Source organism: Pristiophorus japonicus, chromosome 1 (assembly GCF_044704955.1).
Source record: "Pristiophorus japonicus isolate sPriJap1 chromosome 1, sPriJap1.hap1, whole genome shotgun sequence".
NCBI classification, from domain to species: domain Eukaryota; kingdom Metazoa; phylum Chordata; class Chondrichthyes; family Pristiophoridae; genus Pristiophorus; species Pristiophorus japonicus.
The window spans coordinates 321,408,716-321,428,755 of NC_091977.1; the positions used below are offsets into that span (position 1 = coordinate 321,408,716).

The window sequence follows — 20,040 nt, forward strand, 5'->3', positions numbered from 1 at the left end:
ACAATTTACTGTTCAAGGAAACTATCCTGGATATACTCTATGAACTCTTCCTCAAGGCTACCTGGCCAATTTGCTTTGTCCAATCAATGTGAAGGTTAAAATCACCCATGATTTTTGCCGTTCCTTTTTTTACAAGCCTCCATTATTTCTTGATTTATACTCCGTCCAATAGTGTAGCTACTGATAGGGGGCCTATAAGACTATGCCCACTAGTGACTTTTTCCCCTTCTTATTCCTCATCTCCACCCAAACTGATTCAACATCTTGATTTTCTGAGCCAATATAGTTTCTCACTAATGTACTGATCCCACCTCCTTTTCCTTTGTGTCTGTCCTTCTGAATTGTCAAATACCCCTGAATATTTAGTTCCCAGCCTTGGTTGCCTTGCGACCATGTCTGTGTAATGGCTATCAGATCATACCCATTTGTATCTATTTGTGCTGTCAACTCATCTATTTTGTTACGACTGCTGCATGCATTCGGATAGAGCTTTTAAATTTGTTTTTTTTACCCTTTTTTCCTGCTTTGACCCCACTTTCTGATTCACTTTTATGTTTATACATTCTGTCCCTTCCTGTCATGCTCTGGTTTTCATTTCCCCCAGTGCTACTCTGCTCCATTGCCTTCTCCTTTTGACTTTTAAAATTAAGACGACAATGTAACATCCAGTAAGACGATAGCTATAGTAATTTAAGTCTTAAACTAATGTTTAACCACAGTAGAGTGATCATTGCATCCTTTTAAAAGAAAAAAATTAGACTTTTGAACAATTACTTTCAACAGAGTATAAATCTTACCATTGTTCGGCTGTTCATCATCTGTAACCAGCTCCTTATTATGTCGCAAGAAAAGTATTGTGTTTCTCAGGGTTAGTGCATGATCAAAATATCTCTGGGCTTCCCCCTCACCAGTGTTTTGAACCTTAAATATAAAACATTCTGGTTACTCTCTGTTTCTAAATTGCATTAAAAACAAAACACTTGAACAAAATGACTGTACTATGGTGACAATCAGGGCCCACTGGTTTTCAGCCAGGGTGTGGGTGGGCGGGGGCAGGAATAAGTCAAATTCTATTTTTATCACACAAGATTCCATGATTTTGTACTGATGTTTTAAGGCTTGTAAATCATTAATCCCTTCCACTTTTCCATGAAAACTGCAAACCAGTGGCCTTATGGAAGTTCAAGTGAAGTCTCCAACACTTATGCTAGTGGTGGGCAATTATTAAACCAGGCAATTTCCCATCACCGCAGGAGTCAATTACAAAGCGCTGCTTACAACGTATTGAGCACACCGGCTATTTCAGGCAATTCATTAATCTTTTTGCACCTCCTTAAAGTGAGAGTAACCTTAATTATTTAATCCTCTCCGTTTTCTGTTACAAACGATCTGATGAGTTCAGGCAAAGTGAAGTGTTTCTTAAATGTCTTTCAGCTTGAACTGCCAACGGTTCACCTGGTATGTAGGAACAAAGTGCCTCAGTCATCATCATCATCATAGGCAGTCCCTCGAAATCGAGGAAGACTTGCTTCCACTCTGAGTTCTTTGGTGGCTGAAAGGTCCAATACGAGAGCCACAGACTCGGTCACAGGTGGGACAGACAGTTGTTGAGGGAAGGGGTGGGTGGGACTGGTTTGCCGCACGCTCTTTCCACTATCTGTACTTTATTTCTGCATGCTCTCGCCGTTGAGACTCTAGGTGCTCAGCGCCCTCTTCGATGCTCTTCCTCCACTTAGGGCGGTCTTGGGCCAGGGACTCCCAGGTGTCAGTGGGGATGTCGCACTTTATCAGGGAGGCTTTGAGGGTGTCCATGTAACATTTCCGCTGCCCACCTTTGGCTCGTTTACCGTGAGGGAACTCCAAGTAGAGCATTTGCTTTGGGAGTCACGTGTCTGGCATGCGAACTATGTGGCCTGCCCAGCGGAGCTGATCAAGTGTGGTCAGTGCTTCAATGCTGGGGATGTTAGCCTGAATGAGGACGCTGATGTTGGTGAGTCAGTCCTCCCAGGGGATTTGTAGGATCTTGCGGAGACATCGTTGGTGATATTTCTCCAGCAACTCGAGTTGTCTACTGTACATGGTCCATGTCTCTGAGCTATACAGGAGGGCAGGTATTACTACAGCCCTGTAGACCATGAGCTTGGTGGCAATTTTGAGGACCTGGTTTTCAAACACACTTTTCCAGAGACGGTCGAAGGCTGCGCTGGCACACTGGAGGGGGTGTTGGATCGCGTCGTCCATGCCTGCTCTTGTTGATAGGAGGCTCCCGAGATATGAGATGTGGCCCATGGTGTCCAGGACCGCGCCGTGGATCTTGATGACTAGGGGGCAGTGCTGTGCGGTGAGGACCGGCTGGTGGAGGATGTTTGTCTCACGGATATTTAGCGTAAGACCCATGCTTTCGTACGCCTCAGTAAATACGTCGACTATGCCCTGGAGTGCAGCTCCTGTATGTGCGCAGACGCAGGCGTCGTCCACGTACTGTAGCTCGACGACAGAGGTTGGGGTGGTTTTGGATCTGGCCTGGAGATGGCGCATGTTGAACAGGTTCCCACTGGTTCTGTAGTTTAGTTCCACTCCAGCGGGGAGCTTGTTGCCTGAGGTGGAGCATGGCAGCGAGAAAGATTGAGAAGAGGGTTGGGGCGATGACGCAGCCCTGTTTGACCCCGGTCCAGACGTGGATTGGGTCTGTACTGCAGTACAGTCAGACACTGCGACTAGTTTGCATCAGGGGGCGGGGGGGTAAGATAGTGGCTAATTGTTGAGATTACATGCATCACTCATTGTAGGGGCTCGATTTTTGTTGTCCTGACTCTCCTCTTTAGGATGTTAATGACCCTCCATGGTCTTGCCCCTCTCCATCTCTGTATTTTCCTCTAGACCTACAACCCTACAAGGTGTCTGTGGTCGTTGAATTCTGGCTTCTTGCACATCGCCTTCATTCCAGCATTGGTGGCCGTGCCTTCAGCTGTCAAGGCATTAAGCTCTGGAATACACTCCCTAAACCTCTCTGCCTCTCTGCTGCTTTAAGGTGCTTCTTAAAATCTACCTCTATGACCAAGCTTTTGGTCACCCGTCCTAATATTTCTTATGTGGCTCAGTGTCAAATATTTTTCTGATAATTGCTCCTGTGAAGTGCCTGGAGATGTTTTACAACATGAACTGCACTATATAAATACAAGTTGCTGTTTTTTACTCCGACATGAACAAGATAGAGCTGGAAAAATGTGCCATCATGCAATTTTGGGCCTGATGCTATAGTGATACGGACACTGTCTTCATTCAGCATTTTAGTTTTACCACACACTGCGTACAGCGGGCAAATCATGTTAATACCAATGAGTCCTCTAGAAGCAGTGGGATCTGACCATAACTAAACTTGGTACAATATATTATATTGCTGATAAAATTGAGCTCTGTATGGCTTTGCAACATTCTAAACAAAATAAGCACTTTTCTAATGATGAATTTAAATTTTAAATAGTGATTTGAAAAATCTCTTACAAATTACATTTAAGTGACTAAAAATTCAGTTATTACAGAATAATATTTTAAAGCCTCCTCTGTTCTATCAGCTTGCAATCCAAAGTTGTTTACGGTATTGTTTCTAAATTATAATTTATGCCGTCACAGCTGCAAATGTATATGAATACAGAAACTTTGCATTCTATTCAGCGCGTAAAATCAAGGGGCTAGAGTTTCCTCATTTTTTGCATGCTTAACACCCACTTAACGTCCATTTTACCGCTGAAATTACGTATAATGCACATATATCGGCCATTTAGCCACAAAATGGAAATTGACGGGCATTTTTCGGAAAGTTATCGCCAAGCATTTCTTTCCCCGTGTGCGTAATGCCGGGAAAAAATAATACCGCCTGCCCACTTTTTTTGGGCGGAATCAGAATGGGCGAAATCAACGCCCATAATATCGCCCAGCGTTAGTTTCCACACGGAATTAACGCTGATATTCAATAATACCAGCCGCCCATTTTTTTGTTGCAAAGATAATATTTGCCGAAACCAGCGGCCATGAGATCGCCCAACATCACTTTCACCACCTCACACACATATCGCCCACAATATCGCTCGTCCAAAAAACGCCCGGAAAAAGTGGAACTAACCGGAACTAATCACAGCGCTATGGACGCCATGGTCTACATCACATGTCGCATCCTTTAAAAGTCTGCTGTGCTTCAACCTCGGGGGAGTTCGGATGTACTCTGGAGGTCGTTGGAGTTGATGTGAACATCTGCATAAACATCTTGACCATACTGTGACCGATTGGAATTTAATAGTTGTCTTCGTCGGGACATTCATTATTTCTGACCAATCGTTGGAAACAGAGAGCTATTGCAATGGGGCCTGTCCTTTCTCACCCTCTCTTGATGTCCAATTACATGCTGCAGATTCGAGATGGACGAAGGTATGCTCCACAGCATTATGTGCCCAATGTACGACGTGCCAGACTCATGAGGACCACCAGACGTTACACCCCCTGAAAGTACAGGGAGAAGCAGTCTTACCTCGACTTGCCCGACACCACCTGCCTTCGGAGACTGCGCTTCCACAAAGTGGTTATCACTGAGGTATGCCAGTTCATAAGGGGAGATCTGCAGCCTGCCAGCACTATCAGTACTGTATTGTCCGTCGAGGTAAAAGTCACCGCAGCCCTGTCGTTCTTCGCGTCGGGTTCTTTTCAGGCCTCAGCTGGCGACATTTGCAGTCTGTCTCAGTATGCCAGACATTGCTGCATTAAACAGATCACTGAAGCCCTGTACACAAGCAGGAGGGGCTTGATCAGCTTCCCCATGACCAGGGATGCACAGACTGAGAGGGCTCGAGGATTCTCCAGAATTGCAAACTTCCCCAAGGTGCAGGGAGCAATAAGACTGTAAACACATCGCGATGCGGGCACCTTTTCAGGATGCAGAGGTTTTCAGGAACCGCAAGGGATTCCACTCACTGAATGTCCAACTCGTTGTCGACCACCAGCAAATTATAATGACAGTGAATGCTAAATTTTCGGGCAGCATCCATGATGCTCACATCCTGCGTGAGAGCACTGTATCTGACTTGTTTAACAATCAGCCACAAGGTCAATACTGTTTGCTTGGTGACAAAGGATATGGCCTTGCCACCTGGCTGATGAACCCCCTGCGTGACACCCACACTGAAGCCAAGAGGCGATACAACGAGAGCCACAGAACCACTCGCAATATCATGGAGAAAATCATTGGAGTGCTTAAGCAGCACTTTAGATGCCTGGACCACTCAGGAGGCGAGCTCCAATACCACCCTGAGCAGGTCGCTCAATTCGTGGTGGTGTGCTCCATGCTGCACAACTTGGCTATCAGGAGGGGACAAGAATTGCATTACGAGTCTGACAGACCACCTCACCAGAGAGAAAAAGAGGACGGCGAGGAGGCGGACGCTGACATCAGCCCACACAATCAGGCTGATGCTGAAGCCATGCCCCCACGGTCGGTGGTGGCATGATAGCTGCAAGAGCCTTACGTCAGGAGCTCATCAATGAGCGCTTTGCCTTTAAGAATGTTGGTGCTATTTACAAGACTGACACACTGCTGGGTGTGCAGGTCATACATCAATGGTGGGCATCACCTTGGTGACAGTTAAAGTTTAAGTTGATTGAAGTTAAGTGTAATTATACCCTTTGATGTTAAGGAATCACCAGCATGTAACAGTGCAGCTATCTGAGCCAATGCGCAACAAGGTTTTGTTAAATAAAAAACATTTAAACTGAACAGTTGTCTGAAATCATCAGTATTTCTGTAAAACCAACCCTTCCCCATCCACCCCCCCCCCCCCACCTGACTCCTCCTGACTCCAAGCCACCTGGCCGAGGAGCTCCTCAGGCGATGCTTCATTGTGTGGGGGAGGAGGGGGGGGGGAAATGACGGGTGAACCGCTGCGCGGACGGATACAGGAGAGGACAGTCCCGAGGTGCGAACGTGCTCAGCCAGAAGTAAGATGTTGCTCCTGGCTCTCGTGTGGTTGGCAATGGGGGTGCAGCACCTTGGGGTGCAGTGCTGCACTCCGGGACTACTGGGAGCCCTCTGCTACCAGTGTTCCTGGCTACCAGCTCCAGGGCCTCCACTATCCCTTCCATGTTATCTATTATTTGTTGGACAAAAACTCGGTGCCAACTATGTTCTTGGTGCTTAGTTGGCTTTTTGCTACTGGTGAATCTCCCTCGTGGCTCCCACAACAGCCAAACAAGCACACACCACAGCCACACACGCCTTCCGTCCCTCTCAGCTCCCTCTCTCTCCGTTTCCTCTTCTGCGCATGTCATGATGACCCTTGACCACTTGAATCGTGGCAATCAAGTGTTGCCATGCCGTTGCTGAGGTAGGCGACACTTTACGGCAGAAGATCAGCGAGATTTAACTCTACTGTCCATTTCATATCGCTCGCAGTAATGCCCAATTTCAAAAATGGAGACTAGGTGCTTTGAGAATGGGAGAGAAGCCTGTGATTTGAAAACCCATTTTTACTGCCCATGCCGGAAATAACACCCATTTTTGGGCAATATGTACAAAAGTGTAAAATCTAGCCCAAGTTTTTTGCTCGTTTGCTCAAACATGCATTAATGCCCAACAAAAATAATATATCACATTATAAAGTGAATCGTAATAAAATAATCCTCACGTACATTGTCACACATCATTGAATCATATAGCACAGAAGGAGGCCTTTCGGCCCATTGTGCCAGTGCTGGCTCTTTGAAAGAGTTATCCAATATTCTTTGAAAGTTACTGTTGAATCTGCTTCCACCACCCTTTCAGGCAGCGCATTCCAGATCACAACAACTCGCTGCGTAAAAAAATTTCACCTCATCTCCCCTCTGGTTGTTTTACCAATTACCTTAAATCTGTGTCCTCTGGTTACCCACCCTCCTGCCACTGGAAACAGTTTCCCCCCATTTACTCGGTCAAAACTCCTCATAATTTTAATACACTTAATTATTTTGAACATTCAGTGACTTACATAATGCTTTAAGGCTAATTACACTAACCTCTCCCCAATAACATACCTTTTCAAGTTCCACAAGGAAGCTGTCCAGTGATTCATCTGATAACTTCCCAACTTCAAACATAGTGACAGCATGGCTCTTCAGGTTCTGCAGAAAAAGCAATGAAACATGAACAAATCAAGCACACAAAATAAAGACAAGAAATTATTCGCATTAAAAATGTCAAATGTTTGCAGTAATGCCATGTGGAAAATTTAAAGCTGTATAAATTTGGTGAAAACTAGCTCATGCTATTTCGCAGCTCCAACATACACTCAGTCAAAATTTCACCCAACATCTAAGCAATGGTAGCACTGCAAAACAAATATATTATTGTTGACACTTGGTTCCTTTTCCTTACCACTTACTTGGATTTGAATGACTACAACTTTAAAATGTCATGTGCAGATTATTATTATGCCACATCAAGTCCTGCTCCAGGAACTGGAGCACATAATCTCAGCTGATACTTCAGTGCATTGTCGAAGGGGAATGCTGCATTGTCGGAGGTGACGTTAAACCGAGGTGGACTGAAAAGATCCCACTACACTAGTTTGATGAGCAGGGGAGCTCTCATCGTTGCCTTGGCCAATATTTATCCCTCAACCAACATCATTAAAAGCAGATTATCTGGTTGTCATATTGCTGCTTGTGAGAGCGAGCGGTGTGCAAAATGGTTGCCGCGTTTCTTACATTACAAGAGACTACACTTCAGAAGTACTTAATTGGCTGTAAAGCACTATATAAATGCAAGTCTGTCTTTCTTTGATATAATAGTACTCATCAATATACAACAAGAAAGGAAGATTTTAAGACACTTCACCGGTGAAAGGTTTCCCATCATTAAAAACGCTGTAAGGGTTGAATCAAACAGGAAGGCGATCCGTTTAGTGTATCCACTGGGCATGCTCAGACTGTTCATGCTAGCAGAGTCAGCTGAAAATCAAGAAAGCAATGATCTCTTAAATCTGAAATAAAGTTAGAGACTCACAACAAAACTAGCAAAATACCTGAATGACTTATGAGCACTGATCTGCAAAGGGCACAACACATGAAACTTCATTGTCAACTAGACTTCTTCACGAAATTTACTTCAGATTCTGTCGGTTCTTCACTTTATGGTGAAGTGTTTGAAGGCTTGAAATACCCAAAAGATTAGAAAGACACTGAAGGACAATGGCCCGGATTTTGCGGTGGTAATGACGGCAAAAGAGTCAGCATTTGTCGTTTTACTCCTCTGAAGGGGACAGCAACTTCTGGAATCAGCGCATGCAGTTAAATGTGAAAATCCAGAAGATATGGTCAGTCATTCCCTGTTCCTCCATGGGTTGTGCTGTGGAATCCCCAGAGCCAGCAATCAATTCAAATCATAGTGCCTGACAAAAACTTCCCCTATTACACTGGAATATCGCTGTTAAACCCCCTGTAAAAGTTAAGCCTTGTTGAAAGAGGTCTAACTGGGGTTTTAATGGCATACTGACTGCTGAACAACTGTTCTGGGCCTGAAAAATGAATCATATTTGTGGAATGTCAACTTTTTCCAATAATATGATAATTACATGGCTTTTAATATATTTAAAAAAAAATGATATTTCAGCTTCTGCCTTAATCTTGTGTCTGTCCCAATCTTTATTTCGTTCTCGTCAATTATAATCTGTGCATGTTACTTCCAGGTTTGTTGTCTGAGAATTCTTCAATGTGATTGGCTGCTTAGCCAGCTTGATATATACTCAGCCGTGGATAACCAAGGAAATAAAGGAGAGTATCAAATTAAAAACCAATGCGTATAAGGTGGCCAAGGTTAGTGGGAAACTAGAAGATTGGGAAAATTTTAAACGACAGCAAAGAATGACTAAGAAAGCAATAAAGAAGAGGAAGATAGATTACGAATGTAAACTTGCGCAAAACATAAAAACAGATAGTAAAAGCTTTTACCGATATATAAAACGGAAAAGAGTGACTAAAGTAAATGTTGGTCCCTTAGAAGATGAGAAAGGAGATTTAATAATGGGAAATGTGGAAATGGCTGAGACCTTAAACAATTATTTTGCTTCGGTCTTCACAGTGGAAGACACAAAAACCATGCCAAAAATTGCTGGTCACGGGAATGTGGGAAGGGAGGACCTTCAGACAATCACTATCACTAGGGGGGGTAGTGCTGGACAGGCTAATGGGACTCAAGGTAGACAAGTCCCCTGGTCCTGATGAAATGCATCCCAGGGTATTAAATGAGATGGCGGAAGTTATAGCAGATGCATTTGTTATAATCTACCAAAATTCTCTGGACTCTGGGGAGTTGCCATCGGATTGTAAAGCAGCTAACGTAATGCCTCTGTTTAAAAAAAGGGGGCAGACAAAATGCAGGTAACTATAGGCCGGTTAGTTTAACATCTGTAGTGGGGAAAATGCTTGAAGCTATCATTAAGGAAGAAATAGCGGAACATCGAGATAGGAATAGTACAATCAAGCAGATGCAACATGGATTCATGAAGGGGAAATCATGTGTAACTAATTTACTGGAATTCTTTGAGGATATAACGAGCATGGTGGATTAAGGTGTACCAATGGATGTGGTGTATTTAGATTTCCAAAAGGCATTCGATAAGGTGCCACACAAAAGGTTACTGCAGAAGATAAAGGTACGCGGAGTCAGAGGAAATGTATTGGCATGGATCGAGAATTGGCTGGCGAACAGAAAGCAGACAGTCAGGATAAATGGGTACTTTTCGGGTTGGAAATCGATGGTTAGTGGTGTGCCACAGGGATCGGTGCTGGGGCCACAACTGTTTACAATATACATAGATGACCTGGAAGAGGGGACAGAGTGTAGTGTAACAAAATTTGCAGATGACACAAATATTAGTGAGAAAGCGGGTTGTGTAGAGGACACAGAGAGGCTGAAAAGAGATTTAGATAGGTTAAGCGAATGGGCTAAGATTTGGCAGATGGAATACAATGTTGGAAAATGTGAGGTCATCCACCTTGGGAAAAAAAAAAACAGTAAAAGGGAATATTATTTGAATGGGGAGAAATTACAACATGCTGCAGTGCAGAGGAACCTGGGGGTCCTTGTGCATGAATCCCAAAAAGTTAGTTTGCAGGTGCAGCAGGTAATCAGGAAGGCGAATGGAATGTTGGCCTTCATTGAGAGAGGGATGGAGTACAAAAGCAGGGAGGTCCTGCTGCAACTGTACAGGGTATTGGTGAGGCCGCACCTGGAGTACTGCGTGCAGTTTTGGTCACCTTACTTAAGGAAGGATATACTAGCTTTGGATGGGGTACAGAGACGATTCACTAGGCTGATTCCGGAGATGAGGGGGTTACCTTATGATGATAGATTGAGTAGACTGGGTCTTTACTCGTTGGAGTTCAGAAGGATGAGGGGTGATCTTATAGAAACATTTAAAATAATGAAGGGGATAGACAGGATCGAGGCAGAGAGGTTGTTTCCACTGGTCGGGTTGACTAGAACTAGGGGGCACAGCCTCAAAATACAGGGGAGCCAATTTAAAACCGAGTTGAGAAGGAATTTCTTCTCCCAGAGGGTTATGAATCTGTGGAATTCTCTGCCCAAGGAAACAGTTGAGGCTAGCTCATTGAATGTATTCAAATCACAGATAGATAGATTTTTAATCAATAAGGGAATTAAGGGTTACGGGGAGCGGGTGGGTAAGTGGAGCTGAGTCCACGGCCAGATCAGCCATGATCTTGTTGGGTGCCGGAGCAGGCTCGAGGGGCTAGATGGCTTACTCCTGTTCCTAATTCTTATGTTCTTATTAACGTTGGGAAAGTCCAGAACCAGGGGTCACAGTCTAAGGATAAGGGGTAAGCCATTTAGGACCGAGATGAGGAGAAACTTCTTCACCCAGAGAGTGGTGAACCTGTGGAATTCTTTACCACAGAAAGTTGTTGAGGCCAATTCACTAAATATATTCAAAAAGGAGTTAGATGTAGTCCTTATTACTAGGGGGATCAAGGGGTATGGCGAGAAAGCAGGAATGGGGTACTGAAGTTGCATGTTCAGCCATGAACTCATTGAATGGCGGTGCAGGCTCGAAGGGCCGAATGGCCTACGCCTGCACCTATTTTCTATGTTTCTATGTTTCTATGATATCACTGTTGCTAGATGCTGGAGATTTGCTTGATTTGGCGCCAGATTTAAACTGAGGTCGGGAGAGCTAAAATTCAGGTCAAAGAGATCATTAGATCTTTGTGGGCCAGCTTTCTTCGAGGTCAGTGGCCAGCGCCATCGCTTCGCCACTGACACCAGATTCCGGGGCTATGTCTTTAAAGTGCAAATCGGACACAGTTTAATTTGCTTTCAAGTTCAATAGCTTTTTAGGACAAGTCACCACATACTTTGAGAACAATTATCAAATAAGTTATCTAAAATGTATGAACATTGTTCAGTACAAGTTGTAAATATGATAAAACTAACGGAGTCACGTACTAACCTACGTCTTCCTGACTAGCTGTATCCGTGTCTGTTGTTGAAGTTACATCATGCACAGGACTCCGGTTTTCCATCCCATCCCACGACAGCAGCATCTTCTGTGGGTCCATTGCACACCTGTACGAAGCAACAAAGCACCACTGATTTTAACATAGCTTTGGGTGGTGTTCTACTTAAAATAACTACAAAGTTGCACACTTGGAATTGGTTATGTGCTCAAGTTTAAAGAATGTTTATTTCATTGAAGAAAATAAGTGATAGAAACGATGCAGTGTTTTTACAGGTGTTTACTGCCGCAAATTACTACAAAGCATATGGTCTCAAATGTTTCCTCCATTTTTGCCTCATTTCCAGCGAAGTACTGAACACTGGTTTGAAACACATCTGTTTTAAAAAAATAGCTGGAATTGTGTGTTCTGCATATGACCAGGTAATATAAATATTCTAACAAATATTGATAAGAGTTCAACACATTTGATGCAAAATGTATTTTGAAAATTACAGGCAAAGCAGAGAAAGGGAGAGGGGGAAGAGAACAAGAAACCCCAGGCAACAGAAAAAAAAAGAGATCGAATTACAAAAGAAAGAATTTAAAAAAAATGACAGACAGAAAATGAAGAACCTTAAATAGCTTGTACAGTGAAGTGTACTAAACAGATAGCAAAACAGTGAACTGGGTTCTGGCAGCAATTCATTAAATCCCATTTCTTTCAGACACATTTGCTAAACATTAGCTGATAAACAACATTTAATTTTTATTTTTACCCGGTATTAACAGAACTGATCAAATTTGTATTGCAGCAAAAAGATTTTGTAGACAGAAATGCAGGATTTGATCTGTTTAGAAATTATCTTAAAGTTCCATAATCTTGCATTTATATATCTATATATAATATATATATATAGTTTCAGCAGTTTAAGACACTCGTTCATAAAGATGCAAAATGCCAAACTAACAGCACTTACCAGGTTTTCCTTCGCCAAATCCATATTGGTGCAAGCAAAAAATTATCAGAATAAACTTCAAATATTAAGTAGCAACAGATTTAAAAACAATACAGGCAAGCATCATCCCCATGAGGGCAATAAAAACCAACAGATTTAATGCAAAGTATCCTTCACTCCAAGGACAAAGATTATTTTATCTGTATCTCATTGATGTACACATGTTTATAGACTGCAGCTTTCTTTTCAAAAGCTAAGAAGTTCCAAGGTCTGGTTCGCCTTTGGTGTGTGGTGGTAGCCATTTTCAATTAAGTGATATTGCAGCTTGTACAATTGAAAGAACTGTGCACACTGCAATATGCTAGTGCAGTGAAGGGTAATGATTATACTTACAATCATCAGGAAAGACCGAACAGGCCAGGAGGGTTCCTTTCACTAGAAAAGGGATGGCTGAGGGGTGAACCGATGGAGGACTTTAAAATTATGAAGGGTACGGTAAGACGTAGAGACGAAGTTTCCACTGCGGGGTGGGAAAGAGTCCAAAACTAGGGGTCATAAATACAAGATAGTCACTAATAAATCCAATAAGGAATGCAGAAAAAAAAATCTTTACTCCGAGTGGAGAGAATGAGGAAATCTCTACCACATGGAGTGGTTGAGGCAAATAGCAGAGATACATTTAAGGGGAAACTAGACAAATACATGAAGAAAGGGATAGAAACTTTGGGGTCAAGTTTCGGGCTGCGCCGTTCATGGACACCCGTGCACGACAGAAATGTACCTTGCAATTTTTGGGCACCCTGCAGGTCCCTCGGAGCTCGGCACAGCGCACAGACATCAGCGAGGGGACGGAGCCAGAGAGTCGCACCGATTCTGCAAGTGTGGGGGGGGGGGGCTAAGTTAAATGGGAGAACAACGTGCCGGCAGCCCTGCGCGTGCGCGTTGGAGCGCACGCGCAGTAGGCCATAAACATTGACACTCGGCCATTTTTAAAGGAATTTGAAGAAAAGTGATTTGTTTCGTGGATCTCTGGAAAGGCTTGGGATTGAATCTTGGTGATTTTTTTGTGCCTGAAGGAGTGCTTTTAGCAGCACTGTTGAATAAATCACCTGCTGAAATCAGTGAGTGCTGCTTTTTACTGCTAAACTTCCAGAACAGGTGCATGCAAAATAAGGACTGTGTTTTGAAAAGAAAGTGTCAATTCAATACAGCAATGGAACAACGTCCACCAAGAACAAAGAATTTCTTGCATGAGGAAGTGGAGATATTAGTAAACGTCATTGAGCAGAGATGGCAGGAGCTGGATACCAGCAACAGAGGTCGTATAAAAGTGCCACCTAAAGAAATGAAGAAACGCTGGAACCAAGTTGCAGAAGATTACTGCGCAGTGGTGCATAACATGAAATCTGGAAGCCAATGTAAAAAGAAATGGCACGACCTTGGTCAAGTCGTTTGTGTAATATTTTCATTTTTTAATGTAATCGTAATTGTCATGTGGCTATCTGTATGTCCCACCCTGCAGAAATACGCACTCTGTAAAAAGTTATATTTTACTCTTTGCAGAAGAAATTGGCCCACAACAAAAGGGAAGCAACTCGAACAGGAGGAGGCACACCCAATCTGCATCCACTGACACCCTTGGAACAGAGGGTAGCTGCTATGATGAGTCGTACATGGAGAAAAGCAATCAGTACAGCACAAGCTGGGCCTGCATGTGAGGAAGAGGGTAAGTCCTGAAAATGCATCGTGGCCCTTCAAATCAACCTGCTGCCTGGCCTGCTATGTGTGAGAGTACTCATGCCACCCCATCCTGCCCCCTCCCTTGCTGTTAAACATTTGACTGTTCTGATGTATTTTGCAGAACATGATGATGATGATGATGCCAACCCTGAGGATCCTGAAGATCCAGAACAAGAACCAGTACAACCAGATGTGGACGATGGCGGCGATGACTGAAATGTCTACAGGGGAGAGCTTCCAAATTAATGTTTATGAGCCCTCATTAAGGGGCATCAGAGTTTCAACCCCTTGCATAGGTTCTGGTTCCACCTTCCATGGTTTTGACTCAGACGTGTGGGTACCAGTGGTGCTGGTGATATCATGGAGCAGTTTACACCCATTCACCCACCATCCCAGCCCGCGCCTCTCTCTCTGGTACTGCCGTCTGGAACGGCGAGCATCCCACCATCCCAACCCGCGCCTCTCACTCTAGTACTGCCGTCTGGAACACCGAGCGTCCCACCGTCCCAGCCCGTGCCTCTCACTCTAGTACTGCCGTCTGGAACACCGAGCGTCCCACCGTCCCAGCCCCTCTGTGTAGTGGTGCCGCGAGGCAGACCCAGGCAGAGGAGAAGGAGATTGGAGACACGCTCTCCTGAGATGCAGCGTGCGACAGATGCGGCTCTGGTCTCCATACCCAATGCCACAACCTATGAGCTTACCCGATCACTCATCGGTAGCGTCAGTGCAGTGGGTGAAGAGGTGACGGTCCTGATGGAAGAAATAGCAGAAATGACACGGGAACTTAGGGAGGGAATGCAATCGACGGCACAGGCTGTCAGGGAGGGCATGCAAGTGTCGGCACAGGCCCTCATGGAGGTAGCTGCTGCAATAAGGGCACACAGCCCCGCCAATCAAATGACACCACCATGAAGAAGTGAACATTCACTGAGATGTGGATGAGAGATGGTTGCAGCCTTTCTTTGCTGCTTTTGTTCTTGTTCTTGATGTAGCTGTAGTAGCGTTTTTCAAATTGAAATTGTTTTGTAAGTTCTGTAACTTTACAACTTATAAGTGATCTTAGGGTTTTTAAGTGATCTTATAGTGTAAATGCTCTCACTTTTTGTAACTTATTTAATTTTGATCTTGAAGTTTAAGTGATCTTGAAGTTTAAGTGATCTTAAGAGTCTAAGATTTTTCACGTTGAAATTGTTTTGTAACTTTACAAGTTTATAAGTGATTTTAAAGTTTTTAAGTAATCTTCAAGAGTCATATTAAAAAGTAAAGTTTGATACAACAAATATTTTATTACAGTGACGTTAACTTTTCAATAAAATATTTTTTCATTAAAACTGAATTATGTTCCATTAACACAACACAACATAGGAACAACTCCAAAGAATAAACAGGTCCATGCGCAACAGTTGTCGCAGAGCCCTCAGGCATTAGTAATTGAAGTGTTCACGGATGAGCTGGTGGTGCAGGGCTCGAGCAATCGTTAACGGAGCACGATGGACCGCCCTCCTCCGACCTCGTACTCCGGCATCAGGCACTTGCATGCTTTCCTGATCATCGTCATCATCCTCATCCTGCTCTACCAAAATACTATCATCAGGCACTGGACCCTCATGTGGGTCTTCTGGTTCCACTGCCAGCTCCTGCTGCCTCATGATGGCTAAGTTATGCAGCACACAACAGTAAAATGACCGACAATCTGAGCAGAGTATTGCAAGCGGCCTCCGGAATGGTCCAGGCATCGGAAACACTGTCTCAATATGCCAATGGTCCTCTCAATGATGCTGCGCGTCGCAATCTGCGTCATGTTGTATTGACGGTCAGCTTCCGTCCGTATCACGCGTAGGGGTGTCATGAGCCAGGTGGTCAGGCCGTACCCCTTGTCTCCCAGTAGCCAGCTCTGCCCTTCTGGCTGCTGCTCAAACATGTCAGATATAATGCTGGCGCTTAGGATGAACGCATCATGGGTGTGCCAGGGTATCTCGCATCGACTGACATGATGCGCTTCTTGTCCTCACACACGAGATGTTCATTGATGGAGTGGAAACCTTTTCTGTTCCTGTACTACTCGGAATCCTCCACAGGTGCTCGTAAGGCTATGTGGGTACAATCAATGCGGCCCTGTACCTTTGGGAAGCCAGCAATCCTGAAGAAGGCCACAACCCTCTCATGGATCGCTTGCGCGGTCATGGGAACTTGATCAAGTCATTCCTTCGCGCATACAGTGCAGCCGTGACCTGGTAAACGCAGGTATGTATTGCATGTTGAGAGATGGCGCACACATCTCTCATTGTAGCCTGAAACGATCCCAAGGCAGAGAAGGCAAGTGCAGCTGTTACCTTCACTTCAACAGAAATGGCAGTTGGCTTTCTGCTTCTGGGCTGCAAATCTGCTCTCAGCATATCACAGATCTCAACGACAACCTCCCAGCGGAAACGCAGCCTTTTGACACAATCAGCCTCGCTCATGTCCAGGTACAAGCGCCTGGCTCGATTTTGCCGACGTGGGTAAGGTCTCCTGCCCATCAGCCTACGGGCTATGACGTTCCTGGTGCAGTGAGCTCTAATCAATTCTCTCCTATGCAGTGAATTGCTGGTGAACCACTGCATAATCCGTGGTGTTGACAATGCAGCACCCATACTGCAATTACAAATTTAGGTTTCAAACTGACTAGCTGGTTGCCTCTCCCTCCCGGTGCTTTGCACGCCTACCCTGTCCCCTGGCCGAATGGCCTCAGCCTCCCTCGCAGCTCGAAGGCTGCTTACTGTGTCTTCGGCTGCCATCAGCTACTACCACCGCCCCTATCCCGCGGCCGAATGGACTCAGCCTCCCTTGCAGCTCGAAGACTGCTTGCCGTTTGTTCGGCTGCCTTCGAGCCACTGACGCTGCCCCTGTCTCCTACATGGAAGGAAGGCCTGCCTGAAGCACGGTAGCTCGAAGGCTGCTTGCTGCCATTGTTGTTGGGCTGCCGTCGAGTCACTGACGCCGCACCTGTCTCCTTCATGGAAGGCCTGCCTGAAGCACCGCAGCTCGAAGGCTGCTGCTGCTTCACAAAGGTAGGAATATTCAATATTTTGTATTTGCTTTGTTTATAATTTTTTATTCAGGATGGCTCTTTATTTGTGCAAGACTGTTGAATTCTTGTAGAATGTAATTACTTCACCCACCCCTCCTCCTCATTCCCCAGCCTGATTTGTAACCTACGCCTGATTACTAAAGTGTAGGCAAGATTTTTCTGAGCGTACAAAAATCTACACTTACTCCATTCTAAGTTAGTTTGGAGTAACTTTTCACTGTCTAAACTTTCAAAACAGGCGTAAGTGGCTGGACACACCCCCTTTTGAAAAAAATCTGTTCCAAAATGAAACTTTTCCAACTGACTAGAACTGGAGCAAACTAAATGGCGAGAATTGCAATTTCTAAGATACTCCATTCTAAACCAGTTGCTCCAAAAAAATAGGAGCAACTCAGGCCGAAACTTGACCCCATAGAAACTAGGAGCAGTAGTAAGCCATTCGGTCTTTCGAGTCTCTGCACCGCCATTCAATATGATCATGGCTGATCCTCTATCTCAACATCATATTCCCGCTTTTTCCCCCTACCCCTTAATGCCTTTTGTGTCTAGAAATCTATCTATCTCCCTCTTAAATATATTCAGTGATTTGGCCTTCACAGCCTTCTGTGGTGGAGAATTCCACAGGTTCCCCACCCTCAGTGAAAATATTTCTCATCTCCGTCCTAAATTTCCTACCCTGTATCCTGAGACTGTGACCCCTTGTTCTAGACTTCCCAGCCAGGGGAAACATCCTTCCCACATCCAGTCTATCCAACTCAGTCAGAATTTTATGCATTTCAATGAGATTCCCTCATATTCTTCTAAACTCTAGTGAATACAGGCCCAGTCGACCCAATCTCTCCTCATCCGACAGTCCTGTCATCCCAAGAATCAGTCTGGTGCATTTTCGCTGCACTCCCTCTATACCAAGTATATCCCGAAAAAGACCCGTTTATTCCTACTCTCTGTTTCCTATCAGTTAACCAATTTTCAATCCATGCCAGTACATTACCCCCAATCCTATGTGCTTTAATTTGCACACTAACCTCTTATGTGGGACTTTATCAAGGGCATTCTGAAAATCCAAATACACTATATCCACTGATTCTCCCTTATCTATTCTATCAGTTACATCCTCAAAAAACTCCAGTAGGTTTGTCAAACATGATTTTCCTAACATGATTTTCCTTTCATAAATCCATGTTGACTTTGTCTAATTTTGCTGATATTTTCTAAGTGTGCTGTTATCACATCCTTTATAATAGACTCTAGTATTTTCCCGACAACTGATGTTAGGCGAATCGGTCTGTAGTTTCCTGTTTTCTCTCTCCCTCCTTTTTTAAATAGTGGGGTTACATTTGCCACCCTCCAATCTGCAGGAACTGTTCCATAATCGATAGAATTTTGGAAGATGACCATGGGTACCTCTTTTAGTACTTTGGGATGCAGATCATCAGGCCCTGGGGATTTATCGGCCTTCAGTTTCTCCAGCACTATTTTCTTATTGATAATCATTTCCTTTAATTCCTCTTGCTGACTCGACCCTTGGTTCCCTAGCATTTCTGGGACATTATTTGTGTCCTCTTCCGTGAAGACAGAACTGAAGTATTTATTTAATTGGTCTACCATTTCCTTGTTCCCCATTATAAATTCTCCAGTTTCTGTCTGTAAAGGACCCACATTTGCCTTCACTAATCTTTTTCTTTTTACGTACTTGTAGAAACTTTCACTGTAGGTTTTTATGTTCCTTGCATGTTTACTCTCGTACTCTATTTTTCCCCTCTTAATCAATCTCTTGGTACTTTTTTTTTTTACTGAATTTTAAACTGCTCCCAACTACTTTTTATAAGAACATAAGAAATAGGAACAGGAGTAGGCCATATGGCCCCTCGAGCCTGCTCTGCCATTCAATATCATGGCTGATCTGATCATGGACCCAGCTCCAATTTCCTGCGCGCTCCCCATAACCCCTCATCACCTTATCGATTAAGAAACCGTCTATTTCTGTCTTAAATTTTTTCTTTCCTTCTGCTTCCACAGCTCTCGGAGGCAGTGAATTCCACAGATTTACAACCTTCTGAGAGAAGAAATTTCTCATCTCTATTTTAAATGGGCAGCCCCTTATTCTAAGATCGTGCCCTCTAGTTTGAGTCTCCATCAGTGGAAACATCCGCTCTGTATCCACCTTGTCAAGCTCGCTCATAATCTTATACGTCTCGATAAGATCACCTCTCATTCTTCTGAATTCCAATGAGTAGAGGCCCAACCTACTCAACCTTTCGTCATAAGTCAAACCCCTCATCCCCAGAAACAACCTAGTGAAACTTCTCTGAACTGCCTCCAAAGCAAATATGGAAACCAAAACTGCACGCAGTATTCCAGGTGTAGCCTCACCAATACCTTATATAGCTGTAGTAAGACTTCCCTACTTTTATACTCCATTCCCTTTGCAATAAAGGCCAAGATACCATTGGCCTTCCTGATCACTTGCTGTACCTGCATACTATTCTTGTGTTTCATGCACAAGTACCCCCAGGTCCCGCTGTACTGCGGCACTTTGCAATCTTTCTCCATTTAAATAATAACTTGCTCTTTGATTTTTTTCTGCCAAAGTGCATGACCTCACACTTTCCAACATTATACTCCATCTACCAAATTTTTGCCCACTCACTTAGCCTGTATGTCCTTTTGCAGATTTTTTGTGTCCTCCTCACTCGTTGCTTTTCCTCCCATCTTTGAATCGTCAGCAAACTTGGCTACGTTACACTCAGTCCCTTCTTCCAAGTCATTAATATAGATTGTAAATAGTTGGGGTCCC

General features: G+C 44.2%; 1 protein-coding gene across 3 annotated transcripts in view; it reads right to left on the bottom strand.

Annotated features, from left to right (window-relative positions):
- fam91a1 (family with sequence similarity 91 member A1) overlaps positions 1–20,040 on the bottom strand; it is a 104,419-nt gene that overhangs the window by 42,745 nt on the left and 41,634 nt on the right. For all 3 annotated transcript variants that reach the window (XM_070888633.1, XM_070888626.1, XM_070888617.1), the window contains exons 12-15: positions 11,490–11,605; positions 7,859–7,971; positions 7,057–7,143; positions 798–921 (exon numbers count right to left, since the gene is read on the bottom strand). In XM_070888633.1, the coding sequence (XP_070744734.1) occupies positions 798–921; positions 7,057–7,143; positions 7,859–7,971; positions 11,490–11,605 (440 nt within the window). The remainder of the gene's footprint in view (positions 1–797; positions 922–7,056; positions 7,144–7,858; positions 7,972–11,489; positions 11,606–20,040) is intronic.